Source organism: Mus caroli, chromosome 5 (genome assembly GCF_900094665.2).
Source record: "Mus caroli chromosome 5, CAROLI_EIJ_v1.1, whole genome shotgun sequence".
Taxonomy (NCBI): Eukaryota; Metazoa; Chordata; class Mammalia; order Rodentia; family Muridae; genus Mus; species Mus caroli.
This window is the reverse complement of record NC_034574.1, coordinates 29,472,907-29,498,678: the sequence shown is the minus strand read 5'-3', so window position 1 is coordinate 29,498,678 and position 25,772 is coordinate 29,472,907. Positions and strand designations below refer to the sequence as shown.

Sequence of the window (25,772 nt, the reverse complement as noted above, 5' to 3'; positions counted from 1 at the left end):
GAAGACAAGAATATTAGCATTCTTGGACATAGATAGGTCACCCCTCCCTTCCCTCCATCAGAACCCTGGTGCCCGATTTCTCTGGCCCCTGTGGCTGTAACTGCTCAGGACAGCAAAGCTCCGAGACCCTTGCTCACTGCCCAAAGGAGGCAGAAGAGTTATCTTAGTCCTGACAGCCTAACTACAAAATCAGGACTGCCATTAATCCCGGTAAGCAGGGGTGCTGGTCACCTGAACTCAGGCATTGTCATATAGTGGACAAATGCACTGAGTACTGCCTGGGCCCAAGATCTACTGTTGATTGTCTGTGAGACTATGGCAAAGTCACAGCTCTCTTAAAGCTACAAGGAGGTGGACAAACTGGGGGAGGCTGAACAATGCAATCTGACTACAAAGGACACCTATGGTAAGAGTCCAGCTTACGGCACAAGTAGCAGGCAGTCCTCTTAAGCCCAGTCTCCAAGCCCTTAGGGAGAATTAAAGGAAGTCACGCATGCTCTGAGATACAAACCTCTAACAGGATGAACAAGGCTAGACATCACCCGCACCACTGAATCAGCCAAGGGTAGGAGTACCTAATGTTTCTCCTCAGAATGTAAGGGATACTGGATAGAGAGCAGACTGGGTTGAAGGAACCTATTGGCTGGCAGGCAGAGGCACCAAGCCAGACTCACTGGAGGTGAGGAAGAGGTGTGTTCTCCGGTCTAGGCAGCACTGCAGGCCGAACAGTAGCCTCAGGCATGGGCGTCTTCTGCACAGGAGGCCTGGGGGCCACAGGGGGCACAGGTGCAGACTTGGCTGCCTCCCTCGGGGAAGGTTCTTCAGCTATCTTCAGGAACTTGGGCTTATTAGCAGGCACGGGTGGGGGCTCAGATGTGGGTGGCCCTCGAGAAGACAGGTGGAATGACTTGAGTTTGTCACAGTTCCTAGAGGTGGCAACGGCCATGGTGGTAGAGCTGGAGACAGAGCTAGTCCCATGGCCAGGGGTCCAGGGTTCTAGGCCGGGATTCACACTGTCCCTGAAGCAAGGATGTTTCCGGAGGTTGGGCACGGAGGGTACATTGCTCATTGGGGGATCACTCATCCTCCGAGGGGTGGCAGGCACCCTGAGGCCAGGCTCTACTCGCCTCAGGCCCAATGCGTCCTTAGCATCCTCAGGGGCAGGGCCAGTGTCTGGAAGGCCTCGCTTAGGAGGTGGGGGTGGCAGTAAGGGACTTGGACTTTTAGAGGTGAACGAGTGGGCACGGGGCAAGTCAGAGAAGGCTGGCTTCCGAGGTACAGGCACAGGGGGTGGTGGGTAGGCTGGTGGATAGGTCAGGGCATCTGCAGGACAAAAAAATAAAAGCAAGTTGGCATCACATAGGGGCTGAACCATCACCATCAGGCAGCAACAGGTCTTGGCTGCCAGCAGCAGCTCATTCAGTATGCATCTGTCATGTCTCACCCTTGCCCTACCTAATGCCCAATATCTAGCCCACCACCCAGCTTTCCCTGGGCCTGAGCCACCAATGTTCTCAGACCCTTCCAATCCATATCCCAGAAGATATTCCAGATAAGGTTTCTACTGCCTAGATGTTACATGAAGCGGTTTCAAGCCCCCCACAGGTAGAAGCAAGCAGAGTTAGTATTCCCGGGCCTTCATTTGAGCAAGAGGAAGGGTGAATTCTGCACAACAGAGGTGAACAGGATGGGCCAGAACCACTGGGCTAAGGATGGAAGCCTGTGCTTATAACGAGCAAAAGGCATGGGGTGACATCCAGTCCAGATGTCACATGGACCATCAGGACAGTAGCTCTGGGACAAGTGGGAATGGCATGAAAAGAATGAGACCTGAGGCCTGGGTGTCCCTCAGCCACAGGGAGGATGGGATGTCCCTCAAGAGGGACACACAGCAGACAGAAGAGCAAGAAGAGCCAGAATGCCAGAAACCCGGAGGAATGAGGCCAGTGAGGGGCCGGGAGGTCTAGAGGGTAGGAGGAAGAGTGGCGGAGATTGTTCAATGAAGGCTGCAGGTACCCTCAATGTGCCTACCTACAGTCAAGGACAGAGACGTCACTGTCCCACTCCTTGGAGCTGGGTAGTCAAGTTGAGGACTGAGGTAAGAAGTATGAATAGGAAATAAAAGACAACAGTCTGGTCGCTGAAGGAGCATCAGCAGAGTTGGCCCGAAGGCAGCCAACAAGGACATCAACACCTACAGCTAGCCAGACAGAAAGTGGAAGGTTGGGTCAGTGGAGGACGGAAAATAGAAATGGGCGATTATCCCAAGACATAATGACAGACAAGACAAAGCTGGAGTGTTCTGAGCGGAAGAAGCAGAGAAAGTACAAGGTATAAGGAGGTGAAGGACAGAGACATGGCCTTCTTCCCCAGCCCTGGCCTTCCCTGTCACTCGAATATATGTGTCTGTACGCTCATCTGCTCTGGAGACTGTGTGCCTCAGGGGGAGCAGTGAACACTGAGCCAAATATGACAGCCTGGCCTAGAGCTATGATCCACAGAGAACTTGTTGCCATGGGCAATGGGCCTACCTCAGATCAACCCACCTCCCAGTGTCCCTTCATTTTCTGTCAGCCTCCAGGACCACCCCCTCTCTCCTGACCCTCCATCCAGACAAGGTTAACTCAGGAGGTGGCAGGAGCAAATAAGTAACGCCAACCAGCCCTGAGTCTCTGAATACTTGGATCACAGCAAAGGAAACTGAGTCCATCCAGAGCAAGACCCACAACCTGCTAGGTGTGGTGGTACATGTTTTTAATTCTGTACCCAGGAGGCATAGACAGGTAGATCTGAGTTTGAAGACAGCCCAGTTAGGAAAGATTCAGGACAGCCGCTGCTACAGAGAGACCCAACCAAACAATGAAGACCCACCACTGCTAGGAGAGGCTGCTAGGAGAGGCTCTATTCTTGGTCCCAGTCTCTGGTCTCTACTGAACCAAGGAGACCCCAGGCCCAGCTACCCTACCTACCTTCAAGCTTCATGGGCCCCGGGGAATCAGGCTCCAGGTACGAGTCGTCCTCATCTTCATGTTCGTAATCTACATGCAGTGAATGGAAGATGAGACACAACATAGCCCGGAGCCCACTGCGTGCAGAACACGTGGCACAGCCCACTGCATTTTGTTCCACTCATGAGAATAGGACGCCCAGGAGGCAGGGGTTGAGGATGAGGAGGTAGGATCTGAAATCTGAATTCACACTGCCCGAGGTCAGAAGCTGCATCACCCTGCCAGAGGCTAGAGCAGGGAACAAAGCCAAATGTGTATTTCTCTCCTCCTGGGCAGCCCAAGCAGGGTCACTGTGAGCAGTCCTGAGTACATAGGGCAGGTGAAGAGATGGTCTTACCTTCATTGTCCATGGGATACGAAGACAGGCTGATATCTATAGGTCGCTCAACTGCACCATAGAAGCTGTCCGTGTCTGAGCTAGAGTCGCTGGAACCCAGAGCAAGGAGCAAGCAATGAGTACTAGACTCGGTGTTCCCCTTGTGAGCATGCAGGAACACTCCCAACACCACAGCCACACACAGATATGAACATATACAGACACAAGGATAATCCCTCATGTGTGTATGGACAAAAGGACACAAAGGTCATATATAGAGAGATGTCTGGACATGTATACACATGGACAAACATAGGGGCTAGAGGCTTGGGACGATCTATGGGTGCCACCTACTTGCCCCCACTGTGGTTTCAGCCACCCTGATTGGCTCAGTGTTTCAGAACTCGTTCCTCATGACTATGTCTTGTTTAACCCGATGGCCAGGAGCTCTGGATTCAGTCCAGGACCCCGGAGCAGGTCCTTGAGGGTGCCCAGCCCTCTCTGGCTCTCAGTTTCACTGACTGCGATAGGATTGACTTATGTTCCCTAGAGAGCCACTGCTGTTTGCCAGGCCACCTCATGGGTGAGGATGCTGAGACCAGGAACACTACACTTCCCCCAGAGACAAAGTGGACACCAGAGAGGCAGGAACCCAACACTGAGCTGTAAATGCTGGGCCTGCACAGTAGGGGAATGGGATAGGCACATATGAGCCCCACACAGGAGTTACAAACAAGTACCGCAGGCTAAGACAGTCAGAGCTGGAAGACAGACAAGAACAGAGAGATGCTGCATGCACACTTGTACATGATTACATAAGCGGCATGTGCATCCACACACGTGAAGCTTGCCTGGCACCTCCAGAAAAACCTTTATGGAAGTGATTATAAGTCTAGTCCCCAGGGACTAGAAGGGAGCCCTAATTGCCAAGAAGCCCTCGGGACCACCACCCACCCGCCACATCCCTTGACAGACCTGGTGTCTAGAGGTAGTTCCTTCTTCTCATGGAAGTGGCCAATTTCCCTGCGTAGCAAGGCCATCCAGCTCTGTGGGTCAGGAACAGCCGTAGTTAGTATGTTGCCCAGAATGGAGTTCCACTCCACCCTCTTCCCATCACTGTCTAGCTCTATACAGTAGCCAGCAAGGTCCAGCATAGATCGTGTGGCTCGGACATGAAACCACCCTCCTGGGGCTGCGGCTGCCCCCACCCCCCAGCCCATTTCAGGCCATATCCTGTTGGCGTATTCTCATGTGCACAGGCACCTGGTTGCCCATAGACCTCCACCAAGTCTTTCTCTTCAGGATCCTAGCTGCCAGTCTAGAGCTCATGGGAGGTCAGAGCCTCGTAATCAGTGTGGCACTTCAGGCAAGTGCTGCCTGGCTCCTGGGGCCCTGCTACCTGCCCATCACCTTGCGCTCATCCTCAGAGGACGCTGAGAAGAACCATGTTCGGTGCTTCTTGCTGATGTGAATGATCTTGAATGGGAAGACATTGTTGGACGTGGTCTCCTCAGCTGCTCGCATCACTCTGAGGGCACATTGCCAGAAGTCACCAGCTTGTCCACTCAAGAAATGGGCTTATCAACCCCCGTGGCTGGGTTTTTGCTACTTAGTGGGTTCTTCTTCTCCCACCCTTTATCCCCACCCCCATCCCCGGTTTCACCCACTATCACCAGATAGGAGAGAAAGGATTGTAGAGGAAAGGGGTGGGGGATAGGTCTGAATCTAATTTCTTTCTCCTTGTTTCTTCTTTGAGCACGACTACTAACAAACTTCAACTAACCCCCCTGAACAACCAACAACCATGAACCTCACCTCTCAGGGACTTAGCATTGATATATCCTCTGAAAATTCCTGGAATTCCAAAGTCACACAATTGCAGAAACTATCTGAAGCTGAGTAAAACCATGCCCCTGCTAGAGCACGAGGCAAATCATAGTCAGCTGCTGCAAAGCAGCCACATAGCCCCATACCCGGGATTAAGACAAAAACACAGTCTTATAATATATCTGTGCTTTTTTTTTTGTTTTTTAAAGAAACCAAAATTCCAGAATTCTTACTACAAAGCCCACCCCTGAACTGATTCTAGCACTCAGCATCATGCCCTGGGGAATATGGGCAGATCTGAACAGTCTCTGGCTGCTTACCATCTCAGGAGAATACCTAGATGCTTCAGGGAGTTAGCAGAGTATGAGCTCAGGAAGGTTCTGGGTGTCTGAGGACTTCCCAGGAGAACAGAGTGCAGGGCTACAATGCTATAAGGCAAAAAGCCTGGGTACCCTACAGCCCTCAAAGCCATAAGAACTCAAGATGACCAATAAGCCAACACGTAGGCTGTCAGGAGCCACAATGGGACAAGCTAATAACTAGCAGGTGATCATCCTGAAGTGGCCTGCTTTGGATTATTATACAATCTGTGACAGGTGCACCCTCATTAAGCAAGGCTGTGAGGGAGTCATTTTAAGAAAGAGCCCTGCTATTAATATGCTTTTCCTGTTATTATTAAACATCTATAACAATCACTAAGTATGAGCACACCCCTTTGGAGCAGATCTCTGCAGATCCACGAAGATGTACTATCTTGTAGTGATGCTATATAGACAAATAGATGACTTAAGTCTTAATGATGATCCTATAGGAATTCCTAAAACTGTATCTGTGATTATTAAGCTCTTTTATTAATGGGACTCAGATTAGCTCCTTTTCTGATAATCAAAACTACAATGAGAACTCTGTCTCCCAAGTATCACGAGTTAATTGCTCTTAGATGGTAACCAGACTTTCTCCTACTCAGAGCACATTCCAAGAGGTTGTAAAACAATTAACCGAAGGTCATAAAAAGGGAGCTAACGATTTATTATAGGTGCTAGGACAGAAAATAAAGTATTGACTGGGTTTATCTATGTAAAACTTCACTAATAATTTAGTTATGGTTTTAAACCTTCAGTGACTGTGGAGCTGAGACAGGTGATGGATGTTTAGCTAGATAATTACTCCTAATGGATATGCATGTAAACATTCCCTGTTGTAATTTCAATTTATGATTTGATTTTTTTGTGTGAACTTTCGATGAACCTTGTAACATATGATCATGTATTCTGAAAGATGTATAAGTACTGAGGACAAGGAGATGAGCGAAATCTATAGAGGAGAATTTTTCACCTTTCCCCACTTAGAGAATTCTTCCCTTTCTCCACTTAGGATCTTTTCCACTTTTCCCCTTAGATAGCTTTCATAGGAAACTTTTTACAACTTAGTAATAAACTCTATAATCACTTCTCTAAGTGTCTTCCCTTCCGACTGAAGGTTAGAGCCCAGCAGTTCCTGCTGAGATAGAACAAAGACTGCATTGCTTAATCCTCCCCTGTTAGGCTAGCAGTCTTTTTTTTTTTTTTTTTTTTTTTTTTCGTTTTTCGAGACAGGGTTTCTCTGTGTAGTCGTGGCTGTCCTGGAACTCACTCTGTAGCCCAGGCTGGCCTCGAACTCAGAAATCCGCCTGCCTCTGCCTCTGCCTCCCGAGTGCTGGGATTAAAGGCGTGCGCCACCACGCCCGGCTTGCCAGCAGTCTTTTAAGCTCAGAAAGCACAAGAAAGTTTTTAGGACTCTTTAGACATTATCATCAGCATTTCAGTATAATTAGAGAGCTAGAAAGCCCCAGACTCTCAGACTTTAAAGCTATCACCAGAGTCCTTCTCTGTGACTCCACCACTACTACCCTGACCCCGGGATGGGAGGCTCCCAGAAGTAGGCATTAGCTCAGTTTATACCTGCCCGGTCTAGAAGCCCTTGAGGGGAAGGAAGTTCATGGACTCTGGCTATCTGGATCCCAGCCCATAAAGTAACAGGGAACTGAACAGGAGCCTGGGAAAACCCTAGAGCCAGAAATTCCATGAAGAGCCTGAGTTTAGGATGGCCTGGGATGGATGGAGTCTGGGCTCCCTGGGAAGGGGTGTGGTGAGTGAAGAGCAGGATCAGAGGCTGAACACAGAATTTACAGAGTGGTCATTGAATGGGAACTCAGCAAAGTAAGCCACTCAGGCCCTTGGTACCTGAACCCCCCAAGAAGCGCCTAGTAAAGACCTCACCCCACACATACTGTCCCACCCCCTGCCCTCAGCAAAGGCCAGGGTAGGTAGGATAACAGCCAGCAAACAGATGAAGGCCATCTCAGACAGCCAGGGATTGGCTCTGTGGTGTAGGGTGAGAGGGAGGACACGGGAGGTTGGTGAGCAGACAGGATGGACACTCACCTGTTGTAGCCACTCAGTGAGAAGGCGCCCTGCGGGGAGGCCGATGTGCTGCTCTTGAAGTAGTAGATGCAGCGCTTGTGGATGATCACAAAGCGGAGGGGCCCTGGGGACAATTCAGTGGCAGAGGTGAGCCACAGAGCCACCAGTTAACTCTACTCTGAGGAGGTCTCCAGAGGTCCTGGGCAACTTGGAAGCAGACCTCTGAGACTGCAGAAGGTAGAGCAGGGAGCTGAGCTGGTATGCTGCCCCTTCCTTGGACTTTCTTTGGGGTCAAATATAAACAAGTTCACTGGCACATGGGCAAGTTTTGGGGGACCATCCCAGGAAAGGCCTGGCCACAAAATCTGGCCCAAAAGGAGTAGATTAAGGCCTCAAGGGACAGTAAGAAAGGGTGAAGCCTGGACCAGAGGCCTAAGGAGGCCATGGCAGCCTTGCTTGGAGCAATAGGGCTATTGAGGAGATGAGGACCTGACAGGGCAAGGAGAGCAGAGCTTAGGCACCCTGGCTGGTGAGAGCCAGAGAGGTGGAGCCGTTCTCAGGCTCTAAGGCTCCTGTCCAGAACAGCCCCTCCTAACCCTGGGGAAATGTTATTTATGGTTCTTCCTTGGAGCACATACATCTATACATTGCTATGCACACAGGGTCCAACAGTCCAGCTAGAGCATCCCAGGCAGGCAACACAGGGGCAGGGCGTCCCTGGCAGAGGGCATCCCAGGGGCAAAAGGATGGAGTGTCGTCCATGGCTGATCAGAGCTGGGCAAGGCTCTAGCGCTCTTTGCCTTCAGCATCCTGACACTCAGCTGGCTCCTGGCCTGCCACATGGGACCATTCTGTGCCACATGACTCACCACCTCACCCACAAGTCACATACAAGGCAAAAACAGCACTGAGGGACCAGATCTATCAGGCCACCCTGAGGACCTCCAGCCTTGGCTGCGGACTGAAGCACTCATGACTAAGCTGGTCAGTGCCGTGCACCAAATGTTCCTCCTCAGTTTGCCTGCTATACTATGTTGGATCCTGTGACAAGGCCCAGGGTAAGGAACTCATCAGGTTTCCTAGGTGTGCCAGCTGCTAGAAAAGGAAAAGAAATCTCAGGAGACCCACTAGAGCCCTGGAGAAGCAGAGCCGTGTCCTCCCTTTGAAACTCCCATGATCCAGTGACTCACATTTGAGCAGCTGCAGTTGGGTGCCACCCTTCTTATGCAGATAACCAGCCTTGGCCACACCACCAGGCATGGTCAGCAAATTCTGGGCACCAATGGCCTTCATGGGGACAGGCCAGTGCATCTCCTCAGCCGCCATGAAGCTGCAATCGAAGCAAAAGAGACAGGACTCAGCCGGGAGGACAGCAGGGAACAGTTTGGCAGGGGGTCCTGAGAGGGCATGGCTAAGATCTAGAAGGCAACGTGGAGGGTCAGGTCAGTGGAGGAGGACTCTTCATAAGTCCCCAGGCTTCTGAGTGGGACTCTGGGGGTGACCGTGCCACATAGTCAGTTCCCAATCCTCTTGGCCACACACCTGACTCCAGAATTCTGAGCACAGTCCTTTTACCACCGTGAGTACAGCGAGTTCATGGCCCCCGGAAGGCTGGGGCAGTAATGACTGAACTCAGGAAACCCTAACCTGGGCACATCAGGCCTTATGCCATAGCTACCCAAGGTTCCAATGCCTGGGCAGCTCACAAAGCACTTGTCCTAGAGCAGGGGGCACTGGGGTCACCCCCTTGAAAATGGCTGAGCACTGAGGCAGGCAATGAGAACCTTTTCCACCAGATCTGATCTTCTATGGAGAGAAAGTAAGGTCCTGAGATGTCCACCCTTCCTCAGTAACTTCTGTCTATCCCCCCTTTGAAGCCCTGAAGTCAGGTAATAGGAGAAGAGCAAGCCAAGAGCCCCCACTTCCCAGATTTAATAATTTGGGCTCCTACCTAGTTTGGCTTTCTGGGGGAACTCCAGCCTCAGTTGTTAGAGCTATAAATTGGGAGCACAGGGTGGACTCTGAACACACACACACACACACACACACACACACACACCTTGTCATCAGTGCCATGAGGACCATTTGGCAGGTTTTCTAGTATCCACATTATCAGCCCAGAATATCAAGACTCAGAGGGTCCTTCCTGTAAGGAACTCCAAGTGCCAGTCACAATTGCCCCCTAACTTGGCATTATTCTGTTGGTACACCCACTCACCCCATCAGATCCCTCTTTGGACCCCTGAGACACTGCATGAGGGGAAGGTCAGGGACCTGCTCTCAACAAGGTGGGATGGCTCGGGCCATATCCAGAAGGGCAGGCTGCTGAGATTTCTATTACTACGGGCCAACCCCCCAAAAACACACACAGAAAACCCTCCAGCCCCGGGGGTGGCCTACATCTGAAAGCCCAGCATTCAGAAGGTTGAGGCAGGGAAACCTACTGCATCCGCAAATGAAAGGAAAAAGGATGGAAATCAATCAAGCTCTTGTCAACGGCCAGGCTCGCCTCACACCGCCAAATATGTGTTAGAGAATCAAGTTCCGTTCGCTACCCCATCACACACACACACACACACACACACACACACACACACAGAGAGAGAGAGAGAGAGAGAGACAGAGAGAGAGACAGAAGAGAGAGAGAGAGAGAGAGAGAGAGAGAGAGAGAGAGACCCATTAACACGCAAATGCACTTGGTCCATGGTCCAGGCCATTGGTCAGGATCATTGGTCCTCGAACCACAGAACCATAGGCGGAGGTTTGGAACAATGGCGCGACCACACCCCCGCGCAGGGCCAAGGGGAACGCGGGTCCGAGCACAGCAGTGGAGTGCGAGGAGGGTGCCCACTCCCATGCCCATGGCGTGCTAGCAGATGGGCAGACAGCGCGCCAGGCTCTCGGAGCCCCCTGGCCAGCCAACTCTGGCTGGCCCGTGCTCGCCTTTGTTCTGAGTAGACGCCGGATAGCGCCTGGGGCTCCAGGGACTTGCGGTCCCGGGTCGTGATGCAGAGGGTGGGGGCCCAGGTCTGAGGAGTGGGAGTGTGAACTGAGTGTGGGTGCTCAGAACCAGGGCTGGGGCCCCAGATCGCGAGCCCCAGGCAGGATCAGTACTCACGGTGTCCACGCGGCGGGCACAGCCGGCTTCCGGGGGGCGGCCAGCGCCCGCCTCCCCTGTGAGCAGCGACAGGGTCCCGAGCTGGGCCCACCGGCCGCAGCCTCGTCCCTGGAGCCTGTCTCTCGCCAGCCCCAGCTCCGCGGCCGCGACCCTGAGCCCGCCATAGCTCGTAGAGCCCCAGGCCGGAGCTGCCCCTGGCTCCTCCCCTCGCGGGCGGTGGTGTAAGGGCTAGGGGCCAGGTAAGAAAGCGGACCCGCCCCTCCTTACGTCAGTTTCTCCACCCACTGCACTGAGGGTGGTGGGCTGCAAGAAGTGGAAACTTGGAAACTTGTGCCTATATAATCCAGAATTAAGAGTCATCCAGACAAACAAGGAAGCCACCGATGCGAATGAGGAAGTCACGCTCATATTCCCAACATCTGAGGACCCCGAAGTCCCCGCCTGCAGATCTCCACCCAGTTTGCACCTTGGATATGAGCGTCTATGGCACCCTACTTCCTATGCTAGTACCCCATCATGTCACCTTGCCAATGTCCACTCCATGGATCTCCCTCGGGACGGAATTCCTCCAAGGAGTGATCCAGCCCTTGGCAGCTCTTACCTACTTGGGCTTCGTTGAATACCAGTCCCAGAAGAGTGTTCCTGGATGCCTAAGGTTGGTAAAGCCCCGTTGACCTCCTAGGCATCCTTCCTTCTCCATCTCCCATCATCACACAGGCTGCCCCAGGATGGACTATCTATGGCAGAAGGCAGCACACTTGCCCTTCAGAGGCAACTCTGGTATATTCCTCAGGCTTCACTCCCACCAACTGTCTATTCTAGACTCTTCTCCCTGGTGTCCAAGCCTCTATATTAGGCAAGCTCTCCAGGCCCCTTCCTACTATATGCAGCCTTGAAGTTCCTACAGCTTTCTCACTCAAGAGTCCTGCTGCCTGGGGCATTGGTTTCTGGAGGAGCATCTTACCCAGAACACTAAGCTGCCTCCTTCTTCCAGCCACCCCGCATTACAGATCCCCCATCTCCACTGCCTCTGAGCAGGCCACACCTCTCCCTGCCTCCCCCAATTTCCCTTCCTCACCTTCCAGCCAACACACCATTCCCATCACATCATTATTCTAAATGCCATGAACACAATCCTGTGGGGGGGGGGCATTAAAGAGGGTCTCACACTGTAGCGCTGGCTTGGCTCTACCTTGGCATCCTCCTGCCTCAGCCTTCCAAGTACTGGTATTGCTGCTGTACACTATCACACCTGGCAACACTCTAGCACTTCCTAATCCAGCCCTACCCCTACTTTCGACCTTTTATATGTGCCTTGCTCTGCTGTGCACAGACTGCTAACCCAAGCCCATAAGAATTCACCTTAGTCCAGGTTGTTTCCACTGCCTGCTGTTGCAAGTAAAGTAATTTAGCCATTAAATATTAGATCCCAAGAGCACTAGTCATATACAAACTCGCAGAGCAAAGCCAATGAGGCCAGTATCACCTCAATACCCCAACCCAGATAAAGCTGTCACAGCCACAAAAGCTACAGACCAATAAGTCTCTGAGGGTTTCTGTTTGTGTATCTTTTTTATGACAGAATCTTCCATAGCTCGGGCTGGCCTTGAACTTCTGATTTCCCTGCTTCCATATCTTAAGTTCAAGGATGACCACATCTGGCTTAAGCAGTGTTGAGGATTGAAACTAGACAGGAGTCTACCAACTGAGCCATATCCCCAGCCCCAAATCCCCTTCTGGGCACAGCATAAACATTCTCCACAAGATGCTAGCAAACTGAATCTAACAGCACATAAAAAATATACAATAGGGCTGGTGAGATGCCTCAGTGGGTAAGAGCACCCGACTGCTCTTCCAAAGGTCTGGAGTTCAAATCCCAGCAACCACATGGTGGCTCACAACCATCTGTAATGAGATCTGACTCCCTCTTCTGGAGTGTCTGAAGACAGCTACAGTGTACTTACATATAATAAATAAATAAATCTAAAAAAAAAAAAAAGAAAAAAAATACAATAATAAATAAATCTAAAAAGAAAAAAAGAAGGGAAGAAAGAGAAAGGAAGGAAGGAAAGAAGGAAGGAAGGAAGGAAGGAAGGAAGGAAGGAAGGAAGGAAGGAAGGAAGAAAAACAGAAGGGAACTCTCTAAACCTAACAAAGGCCATCTAAGAAAAGCCTACAGCTATTACAGCCGGAAGTAAAACGCCGAACATTTTCAGTTTCCTGAAAGGCAGGAGCAAGGCAAGGATCCCATTGCTTCTTTTCAACATTGTACGGAAAGTGTGGTCAAGGAAAGTATATAATAAAAAGAAATTGAATGTCAGGCTAGACAGGCAGGTCAGTGGTTAGGAACCTGACTGCTTTTACAGAGGATCCAGCACCCACAAGGAATCTCACATGTGTCTGCAGCTCCAGTTCCAGGGAACTTGATGCCCTCTTCTGGCCTCTACATACATTTGCTGTGCAGACACAAGTAAATCAAGTGTCCAGATAAGAAAAACAAACAAACAAACAAAAACAAAACCTAAGCAATGATTAGATGGCTTTATGTAGCATAAATTCCAAGGAAGTTATAAATTATCAGGACTAATAAGTGGGTTTTGCAAGGTGGAAGGATGTGCTAGCGACAAGTCTGGGAACAAATGAGGTTCAGCATTCCCTCTTCTGAGTACCCATGACTGGTAGCTGGTCCTATGTCCCCAGCCTGGGGCTAGTGACCCAGCCTTCCTTCCACCTGACACTGGCCATAGTAGGTTATCACTATCCCCCAAACTTACTTAGCTTGCAGGCCCAGCCCAGAGTGGGAATCCAGAGTGCCCCCCAGTAAACTAGACGGTTGCTTCTGGTGGGCAGTTGGTCTGAGGATTGTGGAAGGGAGCTGAAACAGAGCCCTGCTCTGATGTCTGGAGCTGCTGCAAGGAAAGATGTAGCCTACCTCCCCCTGGCTCCATGTTTGGGTGGGGTTGGGTGCAAGAGTTAGCGGTTACAGCTCCATCTTGTTTCAACTCAGTGGTCAGCAGGAGACAGCCTAGCTACCGCCCTCCTGTGGGCAGAATGAAAGCTTGTGGGCGGCCAGTGAACACCTTGCTGGAGAGGATGATGTCATGAGAGCCAAGTGATACTCTACTTCATCTTCCTAGGAACATTCGCACTTCAGAACCGGAATCACAACCCCTCTCCAGATAAGTCCTGCCTGACACCAGGTGACCCTGCTCAGGAACCCAATACCAATCGAGGCTAGGAGCAGAAAGAGGATGTGCCACCTGGGGGGTGGTGACAACCATGCTGTTCCTGGAGAGTTTTAGCTCAGCCTACAGAGTCCAGCTCCACCTGTGCCTGGGAAAGCTGGAGAGAAACTAAAGAATTCCTGGCTTGCCTGTGCACAGAATGAAGACTCTTAGCCACCCACTAACCAGACTAGCCACCTCAGTACCCACAGCACCACCCCGGACCCAGGGACCTAATAGCACGATTCAACTCAACTGTCAGGGAACTGACAGTTCATGGGGCAGGGATGCCCAGTTCCCTTCTCTGTAGGAACAGCAACCTTGGTGGGCTGAGCCACCGTGGATGAGAGTTTTGAGGGATAGTATGGAGACATAAGTGCAAACCCCACTTGGCCCTCATCTTCCAATTAGGAAGTCCCTAGTAGCAGAGGAGGCATGGAAGAGCCCAGTCCCCTGATAACCTAGCAACAAATCCTCTCCCTCTGTAGGAGGCTGGGGTAGCAGGGTCAGGACTCATTTGCTAGGCTCATTCTATTTTGTGGATCCTTTTGCTTGTAGCTGCAGGCCTCTCCCCGGCCCCACACCAGACCTTTGCAAGTCAGTGGTTGTGGCTAGAGCCCATGAGACCACGTAGAAGGTGTGAGATAATTGTTTGCATGTGTGTATGTGGACATGCATTTGAGCCTGTAAGTTTATGTCTGTGCTTGCATGCACACCAGGAAGGCTGGACACCTGCCACACATCCTCCAAGTCAAGGCTCTCTGCTTCTGTATACATCTTCCTTCCTCCCTCCCCTTCTCTCATAACTGGTCTTGATTCAGGTAACACTGTTTCCAGAGGCTGCTAGAGGATACAGACTGGGCCACTCACTAAAAACCACTCTGCCACAAAGTCAGCCAGAACAAGTTCTGTGGCTTGTGCCTGCCCTGGGGCTCTATGAACCTGCAAGGGTCCATCATTCGTGGTGGCTCTGCACACCTGGTTAACATCACAGGTGTTACATTCATACAACATACGTGTATGCACATTGATACGTGTGCATATATACATGCATATATGAGCCTATCTATGAGTTCAGGGCGTGGCCTGTGAAGCTCTGAGCTCTGACAGCCCCTGACACCTGCGGATATGTCCCTGCCTATGTGAAGCACACTTATTCCTGTGATCAAGCCAGACTGCTCTTTGTGAAGCTGCAGGGTAAGGCAGGGGTGGGGGTTTTAGCCCAAGGAAAAGGAAAGCAGGTACCACTGGGGCACTTGTGCATACATATGTTCTCCTGTACACACATATACACATGATCTCAACTTAACCCTCATCTTACACATACACATGCACATATACTCGTTGTGAGGGTTTGAATGAGAATGGCCCCCAAGTGCTCATATATTTGAACACTTGGCTCCCAGTTGGTAGAACTGTTTGAGAAGGATTAAGAGGTGTGGCTTTGTTCTAGGAGGTGTGTCACTGGGTGTGGGCTTTGAAGTTTCAAAACCCCCACACCATTCCCAACTAGTCCTTTCTGCCTTGTGCTTGTAGATCAGATGTGAGCTCTCGAGTATTGGTCCAGTGCCATGCCTGTCTACCTGCTATCACCCTTCCTGCGTGATGGTCACAGATTCTAACCCTCTGGACCGGTGAGCTCCAGGTTAAGCACTTCCTTTCATGAGTTGCCTTGATTATGGTTTTTGTCCCTGCAACTGGAAAATAACTAAGACATTTTTGTTCTCGTAGGAACTGAACCACGCATCCAGACACAACAATCACACATGCACACATACTTATTCATGTGTTCAGGCACATGCTTTTGAAGCTGTAGAGATGGTTTTGCAGTTAAAAGTGGGTGCTGCTCCTGCAGAGGGTCCCTTTGGTTCCCAGCACTCACATCAGTAGCACACAATTGCCTGTAACTCAAAATCCAGGGGATCTGATATGGTTTTCTTCTAGACCTGTGGGCAGCTTTACTCATGTGCATATGTTATCACATACATACACATACATAATACATATATGTATATATACATACATAATTAAAATGACATTTTTTAAAAAGCATAAAAGCATGTGTTCACACTCACACATACTTACACAAGTGCTTGATGACACATTCATACCATACATATATGCAAATCACCTAGATATTCACACTCATATACACAAAAAGACACACTTACAGTCTCCTAAGACCCTTCATGGATGGTCCCTAGAAGCTAGCCTGGCCCCACCTACTCCCTGACTGCTCATCAGCCTTGACAGGGTGTGTGAACTCAGGCTTTGCTTTGCACTTTACAGGCTAGGACACTGAGGCTCAGAACAGCTCAGGACTTGCACTGGCCACTCCCCCTATGCTCTTCAGGGACCAACCCACATCATCACAACACCCTGACATGCCAACCAGGGCCATCCCCAGGTCACCAGTGAAGATATCCAGAGTCAAAGAAGCCAACAACTCATCCAAAGCCGCATGCCCAGTATTCATCCAGCAAGTCAGAGCACTCTATCCCTCCCCACGCAGCCCACACCTCGCCCCTGAGGCTGCCCCAGCTCACACGACCTCACAAGCTCTTCCCTCTTAGTTTCTCTTTCTTCCTTCCTCTTCCCAGAATCGTTCTCTGTTAGAGAATCAAAACCAAAATTCTAGAAAGGCCCAATGACCAGTCATACCAGATAACATGGGGGGTGGGGTGGGGGTGGCAGCCAAGGGTCTGCAGCCCTGTCACTTTCACAAGGACAGACCCCTACCGTCAGGTTTCTAGGGCCTTGGGATTATCCACTTTATGTGAGAACCTTGAGCACAGCACTCTCATACAAGCAGCCAGGACTTCTCAAATCCTCTCAAGTGCACATGCACAAACACACACACACACACACACACACACACACACACACACACACAAGCATGTGTAGACACAGAACCTAACCCCTAGACCACCCCAGACAGGGCTTACAGTAGGATGGGTTCATAGACCTGGCCTTCTACTCTGGCAAGCTGTCTTCCACCTCCCCACAGCTGCTGTTGGGTGACATATAATGAAGTCTTAAGAGTGTTTTAATGGCCAGTTTCCTCTCTGGGCTCCATTTGGACCATTCAGATAGATATAGGGGCTAAGTTGATAGAGGCCAATCTCCTCGGAGTTTATTGCTTCTCACAGGACTGAGTCCCAATCAGTCCCTACCCCTACCCTGGTAAGGGCTATGATCTTCCCTTTCCTCTCTCCCCCACACCTCCCCCGCCCCAAGTCCTCCAGTGGCTAGGCCAGAGTCATCTCCAGAACCCCAAATCCAGCTGTTCAACTTACCTCATGGCACTGACCCAACACATGGTACAACTTCCTGTGACCTGCTGGGGACAGGTGTCCTTAAATCCGGAAAGGCTATTCGGCCCAGGGGCTATGAGGAGGGACTGCAACCTGCATCCCCCAGACATGAGATCCTCAAGGCCCCTGGCTGTTCCCAGCACTGCTGAGTCTGCAGAGCAGTGCAGTAGGCTTCACGGGGTGGGGGAAGCTGGGGCCAACAGGGTTTCCTCCCTGTTTGGGACTTCCTGTTACTGGGCAGTCCCAAGGAGAAGGCGTTTTCTAACTTCCCCACAACAAGGTCCTAAAAGCCACTTGGGGCTCAGCGCAGTACTTCAGCAGCCTGCTGGGTTTTGGCCACTGTGGTTACTCAGCTCTGGGGCCAGCTGTGTGGCTACAGAGATAGCTTCCTGTAGAACTTCCTGGCCAGAGTCTCAAGGCCAACTCAGCTATCAACCCATGAAGCCCCTCACAGACTAGGGCGTCTGGACTGAGGAAGACGGTGCCGATGTCTCCCATTGGGAGCTCGTTCCCTCACCAACAGGCTCTTTCCTACAAGGTACATACTCAGAGCTGTGCCTTGCACTTGTACCTGAGACTTTTAATATGGTATTTCTGTGCCCCTTGACACCAAGAAACTGAGCGACTAGGAAGGAGCTTGGGCCCAGACATCAGTCTCTTCCTACAAGGACTCTTTGAGTCACCTCTCCACCTCAGCTCATTTAACATCTGGCTTTCTGGAAAGCAGCCTTTCTGTCCACACAGCCTCAGGGACAAGCACATTGCTGTTGTTCTAGGGCTCTGGCCCAGTGGCTCACTTAGAGTAAGCCCCTCCCGGGCATTTCTGCTCCCACAAGCCCAGCGTCTTCACCTGCTCTATCCCGGAAACCACTAAGTGGTGAAGCAGGAGTCCTGACCCCAGCCACTGAGTACCCTGTTCCTCCTTGTCTGAGCCCCAATCCCAGGATAGGAAGAGGGGGATGGAAAAGGGGGGGTCTCTGAGACTGAGGGCCAACCTCATGGCAGGACTTAGTTCAAAGACTACAGGGTTCCCAAGAGTTGTAGAGTCTCTACTTTGCCCAAGAGGTTTTTATCAGAGCACCCTTCTCCCTAGCTCCAGGGATTCACCTCTCTGCCTGTGGCTCTGACTCCAATGGCCCTGAAGATCAACTCCATGACTGGTTGTGCAAGTACCATTTACAGGCACAGGCCTGTGTGTCAACCACTCAAAAAGGGCAGCTTGCTGATGAAGGAGCTCCTGCCTTCCCAATGTCTGCAGCCTCAGCTCTGTAGCCAAGATCTCCAGGCCATCAAGGTGGCCACTGGGCTAAAGACTGCTGGTTCTCTCCTAGAGAGTAGACAGCTTCATCTCTGCTGTCTGGACCTCCTTAGGGTGGGCACAGATACCCAGCCTCCCTAAGCCACTAGGCTCTGCCTGCTGAGGCAAGTCCCTGCCTGCTGCAGAAAGCTGGGGACAAGGTGTGAATAGGATGTGGGGGTACAAATGTGCCCCTCCTCACTGTCCTTCTTTCCTTTTAGCAGAGCTGAGCTAAGGGGGCAGGTGAGGAGCCCTGAAACATGCAGCACTGAGTACAAACCAATGGAGTGGTTTCCAGAGGACACAGGGTATCCAGGAGCTGTGGGCTCCAGAGGATGTGTGAGGCTCAGGGAGATGCCCTGGAGGAGAGCCCTAGGTATGATTTCTAGAACAGAAACGGGCTGAAGGAGTCACACTAGGGAGGGCTCAGGGTGAACAGCATGGGGGATCTCAGAGGACTCCTCAAGCAATGAGAAACCAGGGTCTACGGAGACTAGGGACAGAGATTATTGAATCCCAGCAGGAGATGAGCCACCCAGATCTCTAAAGATATGTTACCCTTTACCAGACAAATGGAAGGCTAGATACAACCTATGGCAGAGGCATGCACCAAACCTATGCCCAATTCTTGTTCCCACACTCCTAAGCGAGCCACACCCACCCTGACCACCCTAACCAGGTCTCCAACCCCAGGCTCTGACTTGTAAGTCTATAGGAGAGTCAGAGCCCCAACAAAGGATTCTCTGCAAGAGGCAGACCAGTGTTGGACCTTCTCCTAATCCCAGCCTCTAGGAGTCCTGAAGTATATAACCTCCACAGGCCTCAATTTCTCCAAGTGCCTTCTCGTCTAGTCAGGTAATAACACTACCAGTCATGTTCTTGAAAAGAAAAGACATTCAAGACCCCACCATGAGGGTCACTCCACCACCTTCACCTTGTGCTGCAATGTGAAGTAACACCAGAATCCAAGTAGGAGGGCATATAATGTGGCTGGGGTGAGCCTATCCTTACCAGCATTGGGCTGCCTTGACTTCTACCCTGAACTGGTGCCTTAAGTTCTCAAACTTAGGAACCCTCACCTCCATCAGACCAGACTCAAGGAACTTACGAAGAAGGTAAGAGACAGCCAGCAAAGCTAAGCAGGGGCCCAGGGTTAATCAGAATTAAAACAACAAAGAACTTTCTTTCACTCAGGTCCTGGCATGCCTCAGCCTGTTCAGGAGTGAGACGAGCACCTAACGTTATCCAAAGGGCACCAAGTGCTGGCACTGCCCTGGCACCTCAAGCCTGAGAAGAGGCTGGCCCTGCTGACATCAGTGCCGTACTGAGATTTGGAGGACGGCACAGATATGACCCACAGCCAGGGATCCGTGGTATTGGATTGAAACCCACTTCTAGCACCCAGGACCCTGTACCCACTCTGGTATCTGCTGACCACCTGTCTGCACAGCTCAGGCATTGAGTGTGCCAAGGGCAAGGAGAAGAATATTCCAGGCTTGGGATGGCTGCTAAGCCCTGGGAAGGGTGGGAGAACCACCAATGGACAACCTCGACCTCTCAAAATAAGATGTTTTATATCAGCCACTCCTATGGGACTTAAGTCCATTTCTCTGCCAGTCTAAGGCTCACCCATCCAACCCTCCCTGATCTGGAGCCCTCTCCCCTTTCTGAGCCCCATTCTGCCACTGCACAATGAGGTCCTTTGAGGATTCCCAGGAAGTCTGTCCTGGGCGATGGAGTGGGTGGTCTGAAGAGCAAGGTGCTCCTCTGAGTCATATGGTACCATGGTCTAAATGACAGCCCCCTGTAACCTATAACCATAACCTAGGTTGGAAGAGGGTCTTACATGTAATTTAAGGTTCCCATCTTGGATTGGCCAATGACAAACCTCCCTTAAGATGATACTGGAGTTGGGCATGGTAGCTCATGCCTTTTGTCCTAGCATTTGGGAGGCAGACACAAGTGGGTCTCTGTGAGTTTGAAGCCAGCCAAGGTTACAGAGTGAGACCTGCCTTTTAAAAAAAGAATGACCTAGGAATCCATGTAAAGACAAGAGATTGGAGTGAGGCCTCCCAACACCAGGAGCCACAGCAAACCAGGAAGGCTCCCTCTACCAGCCTTGCGACAAGGTCCCTGGCACACAGGGCTGCTTTGTCTGGCTGTGGTGGGAGAGAATGTGCCTAACCCTGCAAAACATGATGTGCTAGGGTTGGGAGATAACCAGGGGCACTCCACCCTCTCAGAGGAAAAGGGATAGGGATGGAGGGAGGGCCTTTGTGTGAGGGGCAGCATTTGGGATGGAAGGGAAGGCCAGAAGGCAGGCAGGCAGGCAGGCAAGCAAGAAATGCATGCAGCCCTGCTTCTACCTTGGCTTGGGACCCGTGAGTGCTGAACTGTGAGGGTTAAGCTTCTGTTGTTTTCAGTTAAGATACAGGACTCTGTTAGTGTTGTCCCAGGAGGTGGTCCTGAATGGAGCCTCACCCAAGTTCTTGATGGGATCCCCCTGCTGCCTTCCATTTCAATCTGATCTACTCCCTGACACACCCTATCAAGGAGGGGCTAGCTCTGTAACGCTGTCCCAAAGGAGTGACCCTAAGCTGGTTTCCCTGGATGCCACGTCCCTGTGGAAGTCTCTCACAGCTCCCATGTATGGGTGCCATACCTGTTTCAAATCCACCAAAACTGTTGGTGTCTATCTCACCCCCAATCCCGTTCTTCTTTGGCTCCATCAAGCTGTTTAAACAACACAGCAAAGGCTACACCAGCTCTTTGGCTGAGGGCATGTGGTGAGACCACTGCTTCCTGTCCCAGTGCCTGGCCATTCCCAACACCTACATTTTGAAACTGAAAGCCACTTCCTTTGAGGCTAGAACTACCTAGAACCTTGCCCTTTCTCAGGAATCACATCAGCAGCTCAGCCCTCCCCACCAATGTCACCACTAAATCCCCCGGGGCCCAAGACATGGATGATGAAGAACTAGAAGGTAGGCTTGGGCCATACACAGACTGCATCTCTAGTATGGATACACCCAGGACATCCCTGAGTCCAGAATGTGTGACTCAGAACTAAACCGATGAGTGTAAGAGTCTTTCATAGACTTGATGTCCATGTTGGCTGTAGCCAAGACTCACTGATGCTCTAGGATACTGTCTGGGTGATACCAGCTGCAAGACTGAGCCAGGGTGCTAAGCTGCTACCACAAAGCCAGCACCAAGGGAGCTCATGATGTCTTCCAGTCCTGGAAGGAAGCTCATGCTGTCTTCCCATCCTAGGATGTCTGACCAGTCCCTCCTTTCCCAGGTCCCGTATCATTATTGTCCCTCGTAACTGTGCCTGAGCTGGGTGGTGGCATGTCTCTTGTGCTGAGGGCAAGCTGGCGATGAGGAGCAGCTCCAGGGCTCCAGGAGACCCCACACTTGGTGCAGTGTCTGCACTAGGCAGGAGGGGGCAGCACACTGCTTTCAAGGAGGACTTCTGGGGAAGGGTTCTGTGATGAAGACAACCAGTCCCAATATGGTGAGGGATGGGTGGGGCTGGGGAGAATGAGACACGCCTGGTGCGATGGCTGCTGCGGGCTGCTCTCCTGCCCCAAACCACAAGCCAGCAGAGGCGGTTCAGGATTCACACTTCAGTTCATCACAAACACTGACAAATTTCCACCTTTTAATTACTTGAGAAAAAAATCTTTCTAGAGTGCTGACGTATTAGACCAGGTCCACCCCCAAGTTCCTGGCACCTCACCCACAACTGCAGCCTGCACCCTTCATGGTCCTGCCCAGCTTGATTCAGAGGGGTCCACTACTCCCCTCCCCCACTCGGTGCAGGTAACCTGGGCATTCCAACGATCCAGGTCTTAGTACTAAACACTTGGCGCTGCCCCCTAAGACTGGCACTCCATTCCAAGTTCCTCATCTAATGAGCATCTCTCCACCCGAGTGACCTCTGAACAGATTGGTTCAGTGGTTAGACAACAGATTCATTGGGTTCAGCACTGACTTCCTCATCCCTAGACTTGTAACTCATTCTCAGCCTCAGTTTCTTCATCTGAGGAATAGATCCCACAGCTCCCGCTGTGTGGGCCATCTAGTGAGGTGACCGGCTTATTCCAGGATACACAGCTTCCACTGGCAAAGCCTTTTTTAGTCACACTGAGAATTGAGGAAGTGTCAGAGAATGCTTTGGAAATTCTCTTGCTTGACATCAGGAAACGCTTTCACGTTATACTTCCATAGGTCTGGCAAGACGCTCCATCAGCCCCACAACCTTTGGCTAAACTGCACCCCCACAGTGTCTGAATTTGATCCAAACACACCAGAATGCATTCTAGTTCTACACAGCAGAATTAACTCTACCTTCCCTGCTCTCCAAGGCCCCATGTGCAGACCACTGTCCCTTCTGGGTTGTTTGTTTGTTTGGTGGTTTTTTGTTTGTTTGTTTGTTTGTTTTTCGAGACAGGGTTTCTCTGTGTAGCCCTGGCTGTCCTAGAACTCACTTTGTAGACCAGGCTGGCCTCAAATGCAGAAATCTGCCTGCCTCTGCCTCCCGAGTGCTTGGATTAAAGGCATGTGTCACCACGCTCAGCCTCCACTGTCCCTTCTGAAGGACACTTTCCAGCCCCTCATAGAGTCTGGCTCCCTTTGTATTCCTCTCTTCAGTACCGTTACCTAGATTCTCCCCAGCATCAGCTCTTGGGTACAGGGACCTCTCCAAGTCCATCCCCTGTATGTCCTGGTATGTGCCTGCAGTGTCCAGTATGACATAGGCAACAGATTCTTCTTATAGGTTTTGTTTATATCCCACTAGCTGGTGCTCCAATACCCCATGGCACTCAGTTCATGGTGCTCTCTTGCCAAATGAAACCATTTTGACAGTGGTTCTCAACTATAAGCTGCAACCCTGTTTGGGGATCAAATGACCCTTTTGCAGTGGTCACCCGTCAGATATCCTGCATATAAGATAATTATGATATGATTCATAATAACAAAATTATAGTTATGAAGTTACAATGAAAATTATTTTATGGTTGGAGGTCACCACAGCATGAGGAACTGTATTTAAGGGTCTCAGCATTAGGAAGGTTGAGAACCACTAGGCTAGACACATGTATCCACCTTCTTCACCTAGGTGGGGAAAGGGGGTTCTGTTTACATGAAAGATGTCCTTGAAACTATGCACTCTGGAGCAGGCACTGAGCCATCCAAGGGTGAGCTTCTCCTCACAGTATCTGTGTTGATAAAGCAAGAGCAGCAAGCTGGTGGGCAGCATACACTCACCCTTTGCCCCCGAGCTTCTCCCGATCTTCTGAAGTCCATAGGAATAGAGTCAGGGGCAAAATCTACTAATAACTGTGGAATGCTGCTGTCTCCTCTGAGGTCAGAGTTGAGCCCTGGTTGGATAAAGAACACAACCAAGGGCAGGGCCTTCCTAAGTTTAGCCTGCTCTACCTCTCCAGCGTCCAGCAGCTCCCATCCACTAGCCCCTTCCTGGGGACACCTACATCACAGGCACGTGATGCAGCCACCATGGAGTCAGGAACCCAGAGAGGATCCTGCCTACAGCTGGACCAGGGAGACCAAGGAATTGTTCCGTGTGGCAAGGCTACTAACTTGGTAGCTCACAGTCACCCGTGCCAACGTTAATATTCTGTCCTTTCCATGGAGTCACTGAGGTAGCCTCATAGTCCCAGGGTCCTGGAAGGCATTTCCTATTAAGCTTGGTTTAGAGTAGCCTTGGGGCCCATCCCTGGAAAGACAGTTGTACCCCCCCCCAAAGGCAGAAAGTCCACCCTCCATAAGGACAGCAATGCTGGGTCCCAGTTTCTGTAGACAAGGCAGGGTTCCAGGTAGGCGGCCGGGGCCGGATGCTCATACCAGAAAACTCTGACAAAGAAGCAGAAGCCCAGGTCTCTGTTTGCTCCTCAAAAACTGGGAAGTCCAAGGAGCCATTGGGACTCAGGACAGAGGGATGGGCACCTGCTTCACCACAGTCTGCAGTGAAGCAGACAAGTGACATCGAAGAGCTGAAGGCCCCATCTCTCACAGCCAGCAGTAGTCTGGCACCCAAGTACTAGGGGCAAAGGGAGACAGTCAGAGCTTTACTCTCAATGGGCACATCCCACAACCTGAAGCCCAGGATCGAGGCTGGCATCATCCTGAATGTGGGGCTGCCTATTAATAATCTGTGGAAGTGGCCACCTCTGACTCACATCCTTGTGACATCCATTCCACCAGACATAGTGACACATCAACCAGCATTGGGAAGCAATGTTTCATGTGAGCTAGCCAGACCAGAGGGTTACACAGACAGCGCCTTGGATACTTTCGTGAAGGCCTTGGAGTCAGGACAGGAGATGGTGCACACACCTTTAGACGTGCCAGACAGGAGTGCTACGGGGACAGTACTCAGCTGAAGCAGACAAGGGCTAAGCACCTGGGCCTGGGTACCAAGCAGGCCTATGCTCCAGTCCTAACTTTGTCCCCTCACACTGTGGCAGGCCACATCTCTTCCTGAGAATGGTCTCTCCTCCCACCCCCACCCGAGACAGGGTTTCTCTGTGCAGGGCTTCTCTCCTGGCTGTCCTGGAACTCACTCTATAGACAAGGCTGGCCTTGAACTCAGAAATCTGCCTGCCTCCACCTCCCAAGTGCTAGGATTAAAGGCATGCGCCACCACTGCCCGGCTGAGAATGGTCTTCTAAGGACTAAATCAAACGACTCACAGATTGTCACAGGCACTGGGCCTAGTCTTGGTGCCAGAGTCCTTGGGGTGAGGGCACCCTGCTGAGCTTGGATCCCAGCACAAGGGCACAGAGACACCGAGGGAACACACTGGGCATATTATATGTGGCCATGAAGTTCATGCTGGCAGGGGAGGGCAGAGATTGAGGCAGGCAATCTGTGCCAGAGCCATGGGCAGAGGTCAGGGGTCAGCCTTGGCACACTGAGTAAGCACCTGAAGTGTCCTAGGGCTGGCCCAGAGCCACTGTACCAGACCTTCCACAGCAGCTGTCTGCTGGGGTCTGCCAGGGTCAGACACCAGCCCTGATCCCTGCGGTTGTTGGTGGCCTTGGCTGTTCCAGCCTCTATGACTCAACACTTGGGGATTTTTTTGCATCACGATGGCTTCCTTGAGCCACCCAAAATCAAGCTTCCTGAATCTGCTCAGCCTGGACACTACCCAGCACTTCACCCCAGCCTGGGCACTACCCAGCACTTCACCCCAGCCTGGGCACTACCCAGCACTTCACCCCAGCCTGGGCACTACCC

The 25,772-nt window shown here is 51.4% G+C and overlaps 1 protein-coding gene across 5 annotated transcripts in view; it reads right to left on the bottom strand.

Annotated features, from left to right (window-relative positions):
• Positions 1 to 25,772, bottom strand: part of Sh3bp2 (SH3 domain binding protein 2) — a 38,179-nt gene that overhangs the window by 2,965 nt on the left and 9,442 nt on the right. For 3 of the 5 annotated variants that reach the window (XM_021162205.1, XM_021162206.2, XM_029477654.1), the window contains 7 exons: positions 8,744 to 8,883; positions 7,575 to 7,677; positions 4,735 to 4,852; positions 4,300 to 4,370; positions 3,346 to 3,434; positions 2,970 to 3,038; positions 675 to 1,323 (listed from right to left, as the gene is read on the bottom strand). In XM_021162205.1, the coding sequence (XP_021017864.1) occupies positions 675 to 1,323; positions 2,970 to 3,038; positions 3,346 to 3,434; positions 4,300 to 4,370; positions 4,735 to 4,852; positions 7,575 to 7,677; positions 8,744 to 8,879 (1,235 nt within the window). In that variant the 5' untranslated portion in view covers positions 8,880 to 8,883. Of the gene's footprint in view, positions 1 to 674; positions 1,324 to 2,969; positions 3,039 to 3,345; positions 3,435 to 4,299; positions 4,371 to 4,734; positions 4,853 to 7,574; positions 7,678 to 8,743; positions 8,884 to 10,671; positions 10,887 to 17,191; positions 17,584 to 25,772 lie in introns of those variants that run through there. The other 2 variants (XM_021162204.2, XM_029477653.1) reach the window with 2 other exon arrangements.